The sequence below is a fragment of the Acipenser ruthenus genome, chromosome 59 (assembly GCF_902713425.1).
Source record: "Acipenser ruthenus chromosome 59, fAciRut3.2 maternal haplotype, whole genome shotgun sequence".
Lineage (NCBI taxonomy): Eukaryota > Metazoa > Chordata > Actinopteri > Acipenseriformes > Acipenseridae > Acipenser > Acipenser ruthenus.
This window is the reverse complement of record NC_081247.1, coordinates 329,508-344,123: the sequence shown is the minus strand read 5'-3', so window position 1 is coordinate 344,123 and position 14,616 is coordinate 329,508. Positions and strand designations below refer to the sequence as shown.

The following is a 14,616-nucleotide window of genomic DNA, read 5'->3' as shown; positions in this document are numbered from 1 at the left end:
GACAGATGGAGAGGAGGAGGAGGCGGTAGTGAAAAGGGGAAGGGTGTAATAGAGAGGGAGAGGGAGGACAGTAAGATGGGAAAAAAAGAGAGAGGGGAGAACATGGCTTTAAATAAACTATAGAGCAGAGAGGAGATGCCCACTGTCAACGACCAAATTATTAAATCAGTTGTTGACAGTGGGCTGTCCCTCTGTACTAGAAAACGTTAGGTTATTATCATAACCCTGGTTCTCTGAAATAGAAATATTAACCATCACTAATGGGTTATTCCCCTTTAAGAACCCAAGAACTGAAAAGCATTATGCCAACAAACTCTCGCGAGAGTGCATGACGCAATGCCCCGACAAAAGCACATTGCAGCCATTTGCAAATTCTCTTTTTACTTTTGAGTCTCGCGGCTCCGCAGCGACCACGAAGACTGATGGTTAATATTTCTATTTCAGAGAACCAGGGTTATGATAATAACCTAATGTTCTCTTTCAAGTACGAAATATTAACCATCACTAATGGGTAAGTATACCCAATCTGTCGTGAGGACAGGCGCAAGACTCTTATGAGCTAACCGCGCTAGCAGTCCAAGGTGACAAGTTACTCACCGATCAATCTGTAGTAGAGGGGACGACCACCGAGGCAGCCCTCAACACTCTTGATCCAAAACCAGGACACAGCGGATCCATGATGTTCATCCTGTAGAACCTCGTGAACATGTGGGGGGTCGCCCACACCGCTGCATTGCATATGTCCATGACAGATGCACCCTGGAACATTGCCCAAGAAGTGGCCTGCCCTCTAGTGGAATGGCCAGTGATCTTCTCAGGCGGGGGCAACTTTGCAAGTTGATACGCAATCTTCACAGTCTCCGTTAGCCACCTAGACAGGCGCTGTTTAGACAGAGTCTGACCTTGGGACTGAGAACCGTAGCAAACAAAGAGTTGCTCCGACTGGCGCCAACTTCTTGTCCTCTCCACATAATACGCCAGCGCTCTGACGGGGCATAGCGTGTGGATCATTCTGTCTCTGTCGGACTGAAAAGGAGGAGGGTGAAAAGCCTCCAACTCCACCGACTGATTGACATGGAAAGCCGAAATAGTCTTCGGCAAAAACGCAGGGTTGGTCCGGAGTGTCACCCGTGACCGGCCTTTCGCAAAATATAAATAGGCTTTTGCGACGGAAAGTGCCTGCAGCTCACTTACTCGCTTAGCAGAAGTGACTGCCACCAAAAAAGCTGTCTTAAAAGACAAAAGCTTTAGCTCTGCGGAATGCATGGGCTCAAAAGGAGGTTTCGTTAGTGCATTTAGCACGACATTCAACCGCCAGTGAGGAACAACGTCCTTCCTTGGAGGACGGAGTCTCCTAGCCCCCTTCAAAAACTGTCCCGTCAGGAAATGTGCTCCTGGGGAGACTGAGTCTATCTTCACATGGCAAGCTGAAATAGCTGCCAGGTAGACTTTTAGGGTAGAAGGGCTCTTCCCATCGTCCAGCAGGTCTTGCAAAAACTGCAAGATCAATGCCATTGGACACACTGTGGGATCCTCTCCCTTCGACAGACACCATGTCTGAAAAACACCCCACTTGTAGCCATACTGGGAACGAGTGGAGGCAGCCCTAGCGTTCTGTAGGGTGTCAATCACCCTATTAGACAAACCCAGACGGCTCAAATGGAGCCGCTCAGGGGCCAAACCCAGAGCTGTAGGCTCAATGGGTCGTGATGCCACAGAGCACCCTGTGCCTGGCTGAGCAGGTCGCGGCGACTGGGCAACTGCCAAGGCTGTCCACACAGGAGCTGTATCAGTGAGGCAAACCAGGCTCTCTTGGGCCAGTGAGGTGCTACTAGTAGGACCGTGGCCCTGTCCTGTCTGATCTTCTCCAGACACAGAGGTAGCAAAGCTATCGGTGGAAACGCATACAGTGGGTGCGCTGGCCATTGGTGAGCCAATGCGTCGACCCCTAGACACCCTTCATCTCTCATTATGGAGAACCACAGGGTGCAATGCGTCGACTCCTGGGAGGCAAAAAGGTCGATCTCCGCTCTCCCAAACCGTTTCCATATGAGGCTGACAACCTCGGGATGGAGTCTCCAATCTGCGCCGCCCGGAACCTGCCTCGAGAGGAGGTCTGCGGTAATGTTCACCTCTCCAGGTAGGTGTACCGCTCGGAGTGAGAGGAGATGGGTGTGTGCCCAGACCAGAAGCCTGTTGACCACCTTGTTGAGACTGGGTGATCTTGTACCACCCTGGTGGTTGATGTAAGCCACCACTGTCATGTTGTCCGTCCGGACAAGCACGTGTCTCCCCCTGATTTCCTCTAGAAAGAACTGAAGAGTGAGAAACACTGCTTGCAGTTCTAGAAGATTTATGTGTCGGCCCAGCCATGGTGGCCGCCAAACCCCTTGTGCACCCCGACCGTTCCACACCCCACCCCAACCATGGTTGGAGGCGTCGGTGCTAATGACTTCTCTTCTTGTGACCGCTCCCAGCCTGACGCCTAGGCGTAGGTGGGCCGGTTGTTTCCACCAAGAGAGAGTTCGGAGACAATATCTGGGCACTGTCACCAAACGGTTGTGGTTCAGCATTGGGTGAGGGACCATCCTGTTGAACCAGGCCTGAAGGGGCCGCATATGCAGGAGGCCCCGGGGAAGGGATTGAGAAGCTGCTGCCATCAGGCCCAGAAGTTTCTGGAATGTCACCACTGGTAAAGCTCTGCCTAACTGGAATAGGTCTAGGCAGGCTGATATGCTTGACACCCTGTCGTCCGACAGCACTGCTGTCATGGATCGGGCATCCAGACTCAAACCCAAGTAGCGCGCTACTTGAGCTGGCGTCAGTTGACTTTTCGCATGATTCACCTTCAGACCTAGTCTGGATAGGTGATCGGTGACAAGTTCCGTGTGTTGCAGCGCAGTACCGAACGGCAGTACACGGAACTCGTAGCCTTTCCCTTGAAAGGCGAACCGAAGATACTTCTGGTGCCCTGGTTTTATAGGAATGTGGAAGTAGGCGTCCCGCAAGTCCACTGTCGTGAACCAGTCGCCCGGCCTGATGGACTGCGACAACTGTCACAAGGTCAACATCTTGAACCGCCTGCGGCTCAGATACAGGTTGACCTGTCTGAGATCGAGGATCGGTCTGAGGCCACCGTCCCGTTTGGGCACCAGAAAGTATTTGGATTTGACCATGTTGGAGGGTGGTAAGATGCGAATAGCCTGCTTTTGCAGGAGGGTCTTTAGCTCCTGAGCCAGTGAGTTGTTGGCACAGGGGTCCCTGACCAGCGTATGGACCACCCCCCGAAAGGGGGGTGGTCCATGGCTGAATTGTAAGGAGTACCCCCGACGTATAGTGGTGAGCACCCACGAATCGCGGGTGCACTGGCCCCAGTACTCCAGATGGGCTTTGGAGAAGGGGCCCTGGGCCAGTGGCAGCAAATTCCTAGGGCTGCTGCTTTGGTTTAGGCGCCTGCGGTCTCTTATCAGGCGCATTGCGCTGGAACCGCCTTTGCCTACCGCGTCCCCGGCTTGACCTATCAGTGACCGCTGGAGAGCCCCGTGGACCGCCCTGAGGCTGCCACTGTGGCCGAGGCAGTGGCCTCTGATACCACTGCTTCTTAGGCGGTGGTGCCAGCTTAGGGGCAAGGTCACTAAATGCCTTTGTCGCTTCCCTTGCCGCTTTGGACCGAAGCAACAAATCGTCCACTGCAGGGCCGAATGTATGCCCTGGTGTGATGGGCGCGTCCAGCAGAGCAGCCTTGTTATTCTCCATCAGCCTGGCTTGAGAGAGCCACAGCTGACGGCGCGCAGCCACCAATGCTGCCATACTGCGCCCTGTTGCTTGACTCAGAAGCTGTGCTAGTCGTAGCAACATTCGGGAGATCAGCCGCAGCTCCTCTGTCTGATCGACGGTCAGTCCCCCCTCAGCAGTGGAGCCCCAAATGTGGCTCTGGTAAGCCACCAAACAGGTATTGTAGTTGCCCAACCGGGCAACAAAGGCATTAGCGGAGTAAGCCTTCTTTAGAAGGACCTCCGTGACCCGACATTGCTTGTTTGGGCAAGCCGCATCTTTGGACAGCAGCGCAAGGTTCGCTGGTTGCGCCAATGCTGGAATAGTTGACCCGACAGGGGGAAACTGGACCAGACCCCTTTTATCCCCCTCGTAAACCCTATAGGTCGTACCTGACCTAGGGACCGCAGGGGCTGTGGCCGGGTGCTGCCACGATGAGGTCAGTTCCTGCCAAAAATCCGGGTGGATGGGCGGGGCCTCAGAGGGTAGCTCCTAACGCTCGTCATAAACAGAGCACCTCTCAACTGTCGCACTCGGCCATGGCACCCTAAGTGCGTCATTGGCTCGACGCATCAGGGGTATGAGCTCCCCAGGCAAGGGAATCAGAGGCAGCGAGTCCAACGCTGGATCCTCTGAAAAGAACACCTCACGCTCCTCAGCTCCTTCTGAAGCGAGGACAGAGAGAGCGTCCTCCATTCCCCCCCCCCCCCAACTCAACCTCTGCCAGTTCCGGTGGCGGAGGGGGGGAGAGAGAAGCCGCTTGTGAAGGTGGAGCAACAGGCGCTCGCATCACAACAGGTGCTTGCACCACAGCAGGTGCCTGCACTGGCAAAGACCGCACCTGCAACAACTGGGTCAGAGTTGACTGCTGTTGCTGGAACATCTCACACATATACCGCCAGCGGTCCGATGATCGGGACCTGTGCCTCCTTTTCTTACCCCTTGGGGAAGGAGAAGCAGGAGAGGAAGAGGATGAGGAGGAACAGGGACTCCTCCTCCTGTGCTTCCTGGACTCCTTGGAACCCCGTGCCCTGGCACCGTGCTCAGCGGAGCGAGGCCTCTGGCTAAGCTCCCTGCAATGGCTGGAATGGCGCTCCGTGGAGCAGCGCTCTCCAGAACTGTGCTCCCTAGAGCGCCCCCTACTACTACCAGCTGCGTCTGCAGGAGGTAACTGCGCCGGGGTAATTGAGACATCACTGGACTGGCGCATAAGCCTGGACCGTAGTGATCACTTGCTGAAAACTGCACACAAAAGGCAGGGTCTGCCAGAGCTCGCTCTGCGTGTTCCTGACCTAAGGAGTGCACACATCTTTCGTGGCCATCAGCCACTGGCAGCTTGGCGCCACAGTCAATACAACCGTGAAACATAGTAGTGTAGGTACCAACAGGCTTAGTAAACTAGTGTGGGTACCCAATGTAAAGTACACCCAACAGTTAGCTTGGTACCGAACCTGGTACTGAGCGTTTGTTCTAGGTACTGAGGGAGTAGGTACCAACAGACTTAGTAAAACTAGTCTGGGTACCAATAAAAGTCTGGTACCGAACGTCAGTTCTGGGTACCGTTGGTATCAACAGACCTGGTATGAACCAGTCTGGGTACCAAATACAAATACCTACCGTCGGTACCGAAGCGTATGCTAATGCGGTAACGTCCGTACCGAAGCGTATGCAAACGCGGTAGCGTCCGTACCGAGCGTATGCAAACGCGGTAGCGTCCGTACCGAGCGTATGCAAACGCGGTAGCGTCCGTACCGAGCGTATGCAAACGCGGTAGCGTCCGTACCGAGTGTATGCAAACGCGGTAGCGTCAGTACCGAGCGTATGCAAACGCGGTAGCGTCCGTACCGAGCGTATGCAAACGCGGTAGCGTCCGTACCGAAGCGTATGCAAACGCGGTAGCGTCCGTACCGAGCGTATGCAAACGTGGTAGCGTCCGTACCGAGCGTATGCAAATGCGGTACCGAAGCGTATGCAAACGCGGTAGCGTCCGTACCGAGCGTATGCAAACGCGGTAGCGTCCGTACCGAGTGTATGCAAACGCGGTAGCGTCCGTACCGAGCGTATGCAAATGCGGTACCGAAGCGTATGCAAACGCGGTAGCGTCAGTACCGAGCGTATGCAAACGCGGTAGCGTCCGTACCGAGCGTATGCAAATGCGGTACCGAAGCGTATGCAAACGCGGTAGCGTCCGTACCGAGCGTATGCAAATGCGGTACCGAAGCGTATGCAAACGCGGTAGCGTCCGTACCGAGCGTATGCAAATGCGGTACCGAAGCGTATGCAAACGCGGTAGCGTCCGTAGCGAGCGTATGCAAACGCGGTACTGAGACGCGGTACTGTGTCTCAATAGAGAATTAATAAGTCAAAGGCTGCGTCAACTCTGGTACCGAGGTACAAAGAAGAAAAAACGCAAACCTATGCTAATGCACAACAGCAGCAGCCAGCAATCCTACAAAAGCAGGAGATCTCACAAAGAGATGCACGCCCGCTAACCGTACAGTGAAGAAGACTGTGTAACAGTACTATACTTCAAAGGTTGCGTCAGCTCTGGTACCAAGGTACAAGAAGAGAAAACGCTAACCTTGTGCTAATGCACAACAGCAGCCAGCAATCCTACAAAAAAGCAGGAGATCTCACGAAGAGATGCACGCTAGCTAACTGTACAGTCAAACACTCAGTTACAGGTTATTCTCAAGCCTGAAAATAACCTCTACAGCCGTAATACAGTGTCCTGTGAGCCCACAGAACTGAATCCCGTTTTCTGTAAGAAAAAACAAGGGAAGGGGTATACAGTAATGTAAACAACACTGAATACACAAAATAATAATACAACAACAAAACTCTCTCACGGGGATAGATTATTTTTATTTTTTTTTCTGGAACAGAGCCCTGTCCAGATGAGAGTTATCTGCCGTAATAGTGAACTAGACCCGGGGGAGGGCGAACGCAAGTCGCAGGCTCCCGCTGGCGCACTGCCAGGTCGGGCTGACTAGATCAAAAACTCGGCAATAATATAATATTTTAAACAACGGTAGCGACCGTAGTAAAAACACTGTTAAAGACAGAATACTGCAAAAACAGGTTAAACAAGGCAATACTACTAAGTAATAAGAAATACTTAGCTCAGATGCTTTCACTCTTAGTGAAAAAGGAAAAAGAGAATTTGCAAATGGCTGCAATGTGCTTTTGTCGGGGCAACTCACATTGCGTCATGCACTCTCGCGAGAGTTTGTTGGCATAATGCTTTTCAGTTCTTGGGTTCTTAAAGGGGAATAACCCATTAGTGATGGTTAATATTTCGTACTTGAAAGAGAAAAACTGTTATACCAAAAATCAATCAGAAATATCAGACTTCAGCAACACATAGTAAACTTAAAGAGTACCTGATGCCTTGTGAATCCACTGCCAGACTAGAAAAAATGAAAGAAAAATAGATGAAATATTCTTAACAGTAGAATGCAACACCTGAAAATCAACAAAACTGCAACAGTGATAAATACCTAAATCAGGAATGCATCTCCCAGCACCTGTGTGAAGAGATAAAGACAGAGTCGGCAAAGAATTGAATCAATATTCCAGCTGGAAGTGTAGATGAATCTCTTTAAAGATCCAGTATCACAGTCTAAACTTCATAGTGTTGTTCAAGCATTCGTTTTCAATTATTAACAGTGTTACCTTCCCTGTAAAAGTTCCCATGCTGTGTTCTGCTTGTGAAAGTTCCCATGCTGTGTTTTGTTTGTGAAAGTTCCCATGCTGTGTTTTGCTTGTGAAAGTTCCCATGCTGTGTTTTGCTTGTAAAAGTTCCCATGCTGTGTTTTGCTTGTGAAAGTTCCCATGCTGTGTTTTGCGTTTCCCATTTCGGAGAGACCTGCCTCCTTGTTGGGTTCCCTGAGTGAATCCTTCATGGATTTTCAACCTCCATCCCGGAAATACAATTCCACCCGTCAAAGTGCAACTTGAAATAACATCGTACTTGTCTTGACTTGTGTTCAAAAGACAGCAGGAATCAAGATGAACCTGCTTCCCTCAGAAGTGACCTGTCACTCAAATACTGCCTCCTTGTCATTGGAGGAGAACGACACTCAGGCTAGCGCTGTTCTAAAATGACTAGTGAGGATATCAATACTGAGAATCATGATTATTATAAACATTGCTAATTATTTATCAAGAGATGCCTTCTCAAGACACGTGGTCCTGACCAGTCGAGAATAAAAGGATAAATGCAGACAAAATAAAATATAGAAATAATGTCTAGTCTACACAGTCAAAAAACACAGTAATTAAAGTTGGACTACTACTACTACTACTACTACTACTACTACTACTACTAATAATAATAATAATAATAATAATAATAATAATAATAATAATAATACACATTTATTTAAAAAGAAAAGAGAAATGCTGCTGTTTTATTTCTTTTAGGGACACTTTTCAGAGTTGGTTGTTATTTTAATAATTCAAGTGTCTTTTTAAGTCTTTTTTTATTTAATTTTCTGTACACAATTGCTGTTGCCTAATACAGAAAAATGAAACAGTAACACCAAGCTTCAGGACAGTAATACTGATAGATACACTGATAGCAATACTGATAGATACACTGAGAGCAATACTGATAGATACACTGATAGCAATACTGATAGATACACTGATAGCAATACTGATAGATACACTGAGAGCAATACTGATAGATACACTGAGAGCAATACTGATAGATACACTGATAGCAATACTGATAGATACACTGAGAGCAATACTGATAGATACACTGAGAGCAATACTGATAGATACACTGATAGCAATACTGATAGATACACTGAGAGCAATACTGATAGATACACTGATAGTAATACTGATAGATACACTGATAGCAATACTGATAGATACACTGATAGCAATACTGATAGATACACTGAGAGCAATACTGATAGATACACTGATAGCAATACTGATAGATACACTGATAGCAATACTGATAGATACACTGATAGCAATACTGATAGATACACTGAGAGCAATACTGATAGATACACTGATAGCAATACTGATAGATACACTGAGAGCAATACTGATAGATACACTGATAGCAATACTGATAGATACACTGATAGCAATACTGATAGATACACTGAGAGCAATACTGATAGATACACTGAGAGCAATACTGATAGATACACTGATAGCAATACTGATAGATACACTGATAGCAATACTGATAGATACACTGATAGCAATACTGATAGATACACTGAGAGCAATACTGATAGATACACTGATAGCAATACTGATAGATACACTGATAGCAATACTGATAGATACACTGAGAGCAATACTGATAGATACACTGATAGCAATACTGATAGATACACTGATAGCAGTACTGATAGATACACTGATAGCAATACTGATAGATACACTGAGAGCAATACTGATAGATACACTGATAGCAATACTGATAGATACACTGATAGTAATACTGATAGATACACTGATAGTAATACTGATAGATACACTGATAGCAATACTGATAGATACACTGAGAGCAATACTGATAGATACACTGAGCAATACTGATAGATACACTGATAGCAGTACTGATAGATACACTGATAGCAATACTGATAGATACACTGAGAGCAATACTGATAGATACACTGATAGCAGTACTGATAGATACACTGATAGCAATACTGATAGATACACTGAGAGCAATACTGATAGATACACTGATAGCAATACTGATAGATACACTGATAGCAATACTGATAGATACACTGAGAGCAATACTGATAGATACACTGATAGCAATACTGATAGATACACTGATAGCAATACTGATAGATACACTGATAGCAATACTGATAGATACACTGATAGCAATACTGATAGATACACTGATAGCAATACTGATAGATACACTGAGAGCAATACTGATAGATACACTGAGAGCAATACTGATAGATACACTGAGAGCAATACTGATAGATACACTGATAGTAATACTGATAGATACACTGAGAGCAATACTGATAGATACACTGATAGCAATACTGATAGATACACTGATAGTAATACTGATAGATACACTGATAGTAATACTGATAGATACACTGAGAGCAATACTGATAGATACACTGATAACAATACTGATAGATACACTGAGAGCAATACTGATAGATACACTGATAGTAATACTGATAGATACACTGATAGCAATACTGATAGATACACTGATAGCAATACTGATAGATACACTGAGAGCAATACTGATAGATACACTGATAGCAATACTGATAGATACACTGAGAGCAATACTGATAGATACACTGATAGCAATACTGATAGATACACTGAGAGCAATACTGATAGATACACTGATAGCAATACTGATAGATACACTGATAGCAATACTGATAGATACACTGATAGCAATACTGATAGATACACTGATAGCAATACTGATAGATACACTGAGAGCAATACTGATAGATACACTGAGAGCAATACTGATAGATACACTGATAGCAGTACTGATAGATACACTGATAGCAGTACTGATAGATACACTGATAGCAATACTGATAGATACACTGAGAGCAATACTGATAGATACACTGATAGCAATACTGATAGATACACTGAGAGCAATACTGATAGATACACTGATAGCAATACTGATAGATACACTGATAGCAATACTGATAGATACACTGAGAGCAATACTGATAGATACACTGATAGCAATACTGATAGATACACTGATAGTAATACTGATAGATACACTGATAGTAATACTGATAGATACACTGAGAGCAATACTGATAGATACTGATGTAACTTAAAAAAGAGGATGGTGAGTAGGTAGATTCAAGAAAATGCACAGAGTCCTTTTCTTCAGTCAGTTGTTAGGTTTATTGAAATATGCAGGGAGCCTGGTCCCAGGTACAGGACACAGAATACTCGTTCTTACAATTGTTGCATGACATTAAATACCCTTCTGCATAGGTGTCTCTCTCCTCCTCTTTCTCTGACACTTAACCAATAGAAAAGGTACAACTCATTATCATTATGTGTGTGTGTGTGTGTGTGTGTGTGTGTGTGTGTGTGTGATCTAGTGTGAAGATCTCTGACCTCAGTGCAGTCTTCAGACCCTAGTGCCCCAAAGGTCCATACATCTGTTTTTTGTCATCTTCCTTGTTCCTATCTCTTAGACACTTTGATCTCAGTGGCACTATCTCTTTGGATCTCTCTGAAGTCTTAGAGCCTGGTTCTTTGGTCCCCTTGAAAATTAGCTTTATGACCCCGTCATAAACCAGCTGTATTTTCTAAGCAAAAACCTGTTAACTAGTTTTATAGCCCAGTGGACTCCCGAAGAGCAAACTTCTTTCATGTCAGGGCTGGAGATCAAAGGACTTGTTTGTACAGCCGTGTGCTGCTGGCCAGCCATTTGCTTCGACACAAAAAAGAATCTTAACTTCTCTACCATATTGCCTTCAATTTACTTCTAATGTGCAGTTGTTTAAGTATAGTTAAATATAGTTAACTTGGTGTTTTTCTCAGCTCTCTGCTACCATCCATTGCTCAATGAAGCTTGCTGGCTCGGAGTCAATGCAGTGCAAGTATCTATATACCCAGAGTATATAGCCAGTCTTCATCCATTACAGCAGTGCTTGCATTTTTGGAACTAACAGTTTTTTCTATCCAATGTTAAATCACTTTTCAGAAAAATAACATGAATACAGCCGTCATTCCTCATGCGTAGCAAACTGCTATTCAATACTTGTTCCATGTTTTCCAACAGATACACTGATAGTAATACTGATAGATACACTGAGAGCAATACTGATAGATACACTGATAGTATTTAGTAATTTTAACTAACTACATTTGGTGACATTGTAAGGTGGTGTTTGAATTGGCTGAGTTAGTGTGTGATTAGTACCAGGTGAGTGGCTAAATTGATTAGCAGTTGATTTTGCTATTTGATTGGTTTCCACACAGTTTAGTTGGTTCTTTTGCCAAGCAGGTGTAACATTTAATCAAGCAGCTTAGTTTGGCGCCAGCACGAAGCGCCAGCAAACCGAAGAGCCTCAACAAAAGAGCCGGGAGTCTAGCTGTGGGAGTCCAGCGAGGGGAGGCCTGCGCTGAGACGCTGTTCGACTAGATCCAAACCCAACGGGGCTCTAGAAGAAGCTATCTACTAGTCAGGTCTGTATCCTCCACCCCACTGCTCCTACTGTGCCTTTTGTCTTGCTTGTCCTGCTATGACTGTCTCTCACATCCCTGTTCTGTCCCCCCGTCCTCGTCCTCTGCCCTCCCTCCGCTGCTGCTCCTCCAACCCCTCTAACCTCATTTCTCTGCCTCTCCCCCCCTCCCGCACACTCTCTGGTGCACTCTGGAACTGTCACTCTTCTGCTAACAAAGCTGATTTCATCTCTGCCTTTGCCTCCCACCTCTCGCTCGATTTCCTTGCTCTCACTGAAACCTGATAACACTGTTACTCCTGCTGCCCTGTCCTCTCTCTACGTCCTGTCCCATACCCCGTGTCTCACTGGACGGGGAGGTGGGACGGGTCTTCTCCTCTCTCCCTCCTTACTCTTTTCTGTCCCCTCCGATCTCTCCTCACTCTCGGTCAATACCTTTGAATTTCATGCAGTCCAACTAACCTCTCCCTGTCAACTCCTGCTCATTGTTCTGTACCGCCCCCCCCTGGGCCTCTCACTCACTTTCTGGATGAACTCAACTATCTACTCTCCTCCCTCCCCTCTCTGTCTACCCCGACTGTCCTGTTGGGTGACTTCAACATCCATCTCTCCAACCCCAGCCACTCTGTTGGATTCCTCCCTCTCCTTCACTCCTTCGACTTCAGTCTCTCTCCGTCCCCTCCTACCCACAATGCTGGCCATCAACTGGACCTCACCTTCTCCAGGGCCTGCTGCCCCTCCACCCTCTCTGTCACCCCCCTGGACCTCTCTGATCACTATTTCATCTCTTTTTCTCTGTCTCTCCCCCCTCTCCCTGCTCCTCCTACCCCCACTGTCACCTCTCGCCGTAACCTCCGCTCTCTCTCCCCCTCTGTCCTTGCCTCCACTGCTCTCTCTCACCTCCCTCCTATCGACTCCTTTACACAACTCTCCGTAGACTCTGCTACCTCCACCCTCTTCTCCTCCCTCACCTCCTCCCTCGACTCCCTCTGTCCCCTCACCTCCCGACCTGCTCGCCCCTCCCCTCCCCATCCCTGGCTCTCCTCTGCGCTCCGCTCGGCAAGAATCACACTGCGATCTGCTGAAAAGAAATGGAAGAGAACCAAACTCCCTGCTGCCCTAGACCTTTACCGCACTCTCCTCTCCTCCTTCTCCTCTACTCTCTCCTCTGCTAAATGTGCTTATTTCCAATCTGTAATCCAAGCCTCCACTAACAACCCACGTAAACTATTCTCTACCTTCTCCTCCCTCCTAAATCCTCCCCCCCTCCTCCTCCCTCCTCTATCTCCCCTGACGACTTTGCCTCCTTCTTCTCTTCTAAAATCTCAGATATCCGCAAACTCTTTAACACCTCTCCCTCCCCCGCACCCCCTCCTGCTCCAACCCCTACACCCACTACATCCCCTACTAACTTGCCCTCCTTCTCCACCTTCCTGCCCCTCTCAGACTCTGACCTCTCCTCCCTGCTCCAGGGTCACAAACCCACCACGTGTGCCTTGGACCCCCTCCCCACTCACCTCTTTCAAGCTGCTGCTCCTGCTCTACTCCCCTTCATCTCCTCACTCCTCAACACCTCTCTACTTTCTGGCATCTTTCCCTCTCCCTTCAAAAAAGCCTCTATCACTCCCCTCCTCAAAAAACCTACCCTCGACCCCACCTCCCTCCAGAGCTACCGTCCTGTCTCCCTCCTACCCTTCCTCTCCAAAACCCTCGAGCGGACTGTACACCGCCAGCTCTCTGCTTTCCTGTCCAACCACTCTCTGCTTGACCCTCTCCAATCTGGCTTCCGCTCTGCTCACTCCACTGAAACCGCCCTCCTGTCTGTCACCAACTCACTTAAGTGTGCCCGAGCTGCCTCTCTCTCCTCTGTCCTAATTCTCCTCGACCTCTCTGCTGCCTTTGAAACTGTTGATCACTCTATTCTACTATCATCTCTTGCTGACCTGGGGATCTCTGGCACTGCTCTGGCCTGGTTCTCCTCCTACCTCTCCAACCGCACTTACCAGGTAACCTGGCGTGGAGCAACCTCCACACCTCACCCACTCTTAACTGGAGTCCCCCAAGGGTCAGTCTTGGGTCCTCTCCTGTTCTCTCTCTACACCCGCTCCCTGGGCCCCCTCATCGCATCCTATGGTTTCTCATACCATTTCTATGCTGATGATGCTCAGATTTTCCTCTCCTTCCCCACCTCTGACTCCACCATCTCCTCCCGTATCTCTACCTGTCTGTCTGCTATTTCCTCCTGGATGCACTCGCATCACCTCAAACTCAACCTCTCTAAATCTGACCTCCTTTTCTTTCCCTCCTCCTCCCCCTCCTCTGATCTCTCTATCTCTGTTCCTCTGGAATCTACCACACTCTCTCCCTCTTCCTCTGCTAAGAACCTTGCAGTCACCCTGGACCCCTGCCTCTCTTATTCCCAGCACATCTCCACTCTGGCACGCACTTGCCGATTCTTCCTGAGCAACATCCGAAGAATCCGACCCTTCCTCACCAACTATGCTACCCAGCTCCTGGTCCAGGCCCTGGTACTCTCCCGCCTAGACTACTGCAACTCCCTCCTGGCTGGCCTCCCTGCGTCCGCCACCCGTCCGCTCCAGCTCATCCAGAACTCTGCTGCCCGCCTGGTGTTCTCTCT

At 48.1% G+C, this 14,616-nt stretch overlaps 1 protein-coding gene across 2 annotated transcripts in view; it reads right to left on the bottom strand.

Moving 5' to 3' along the window:
- Positions 1 to 14,616, bottom strand: part of LOC117970365 (E3 ubiquitin-protein ligase TRIM39-like) — a 92,357-nt gene that overhangs the window by 19,099 nt on the left and 58,642 nt on the right. For both annotated transcript variants that reach the window (XM_059018334.1, XM_059018335.1), the window contains 2 exons: positions 7,275 to 7,301; positions 7,158 to 7,184 (listed from right to left, as the gene is read on the bottom strand). In XM_059018334.1, the coding sequence (XP_058874317.1) occupies positions 7,158 to 7,184; positions 7,275 to 7,301 (54 nt within the window). The remainder of the gene's footprint in view (positions 1 to 7,157; positions 7,185 to 7,274; positions 7,302 to 14,616) is intronic.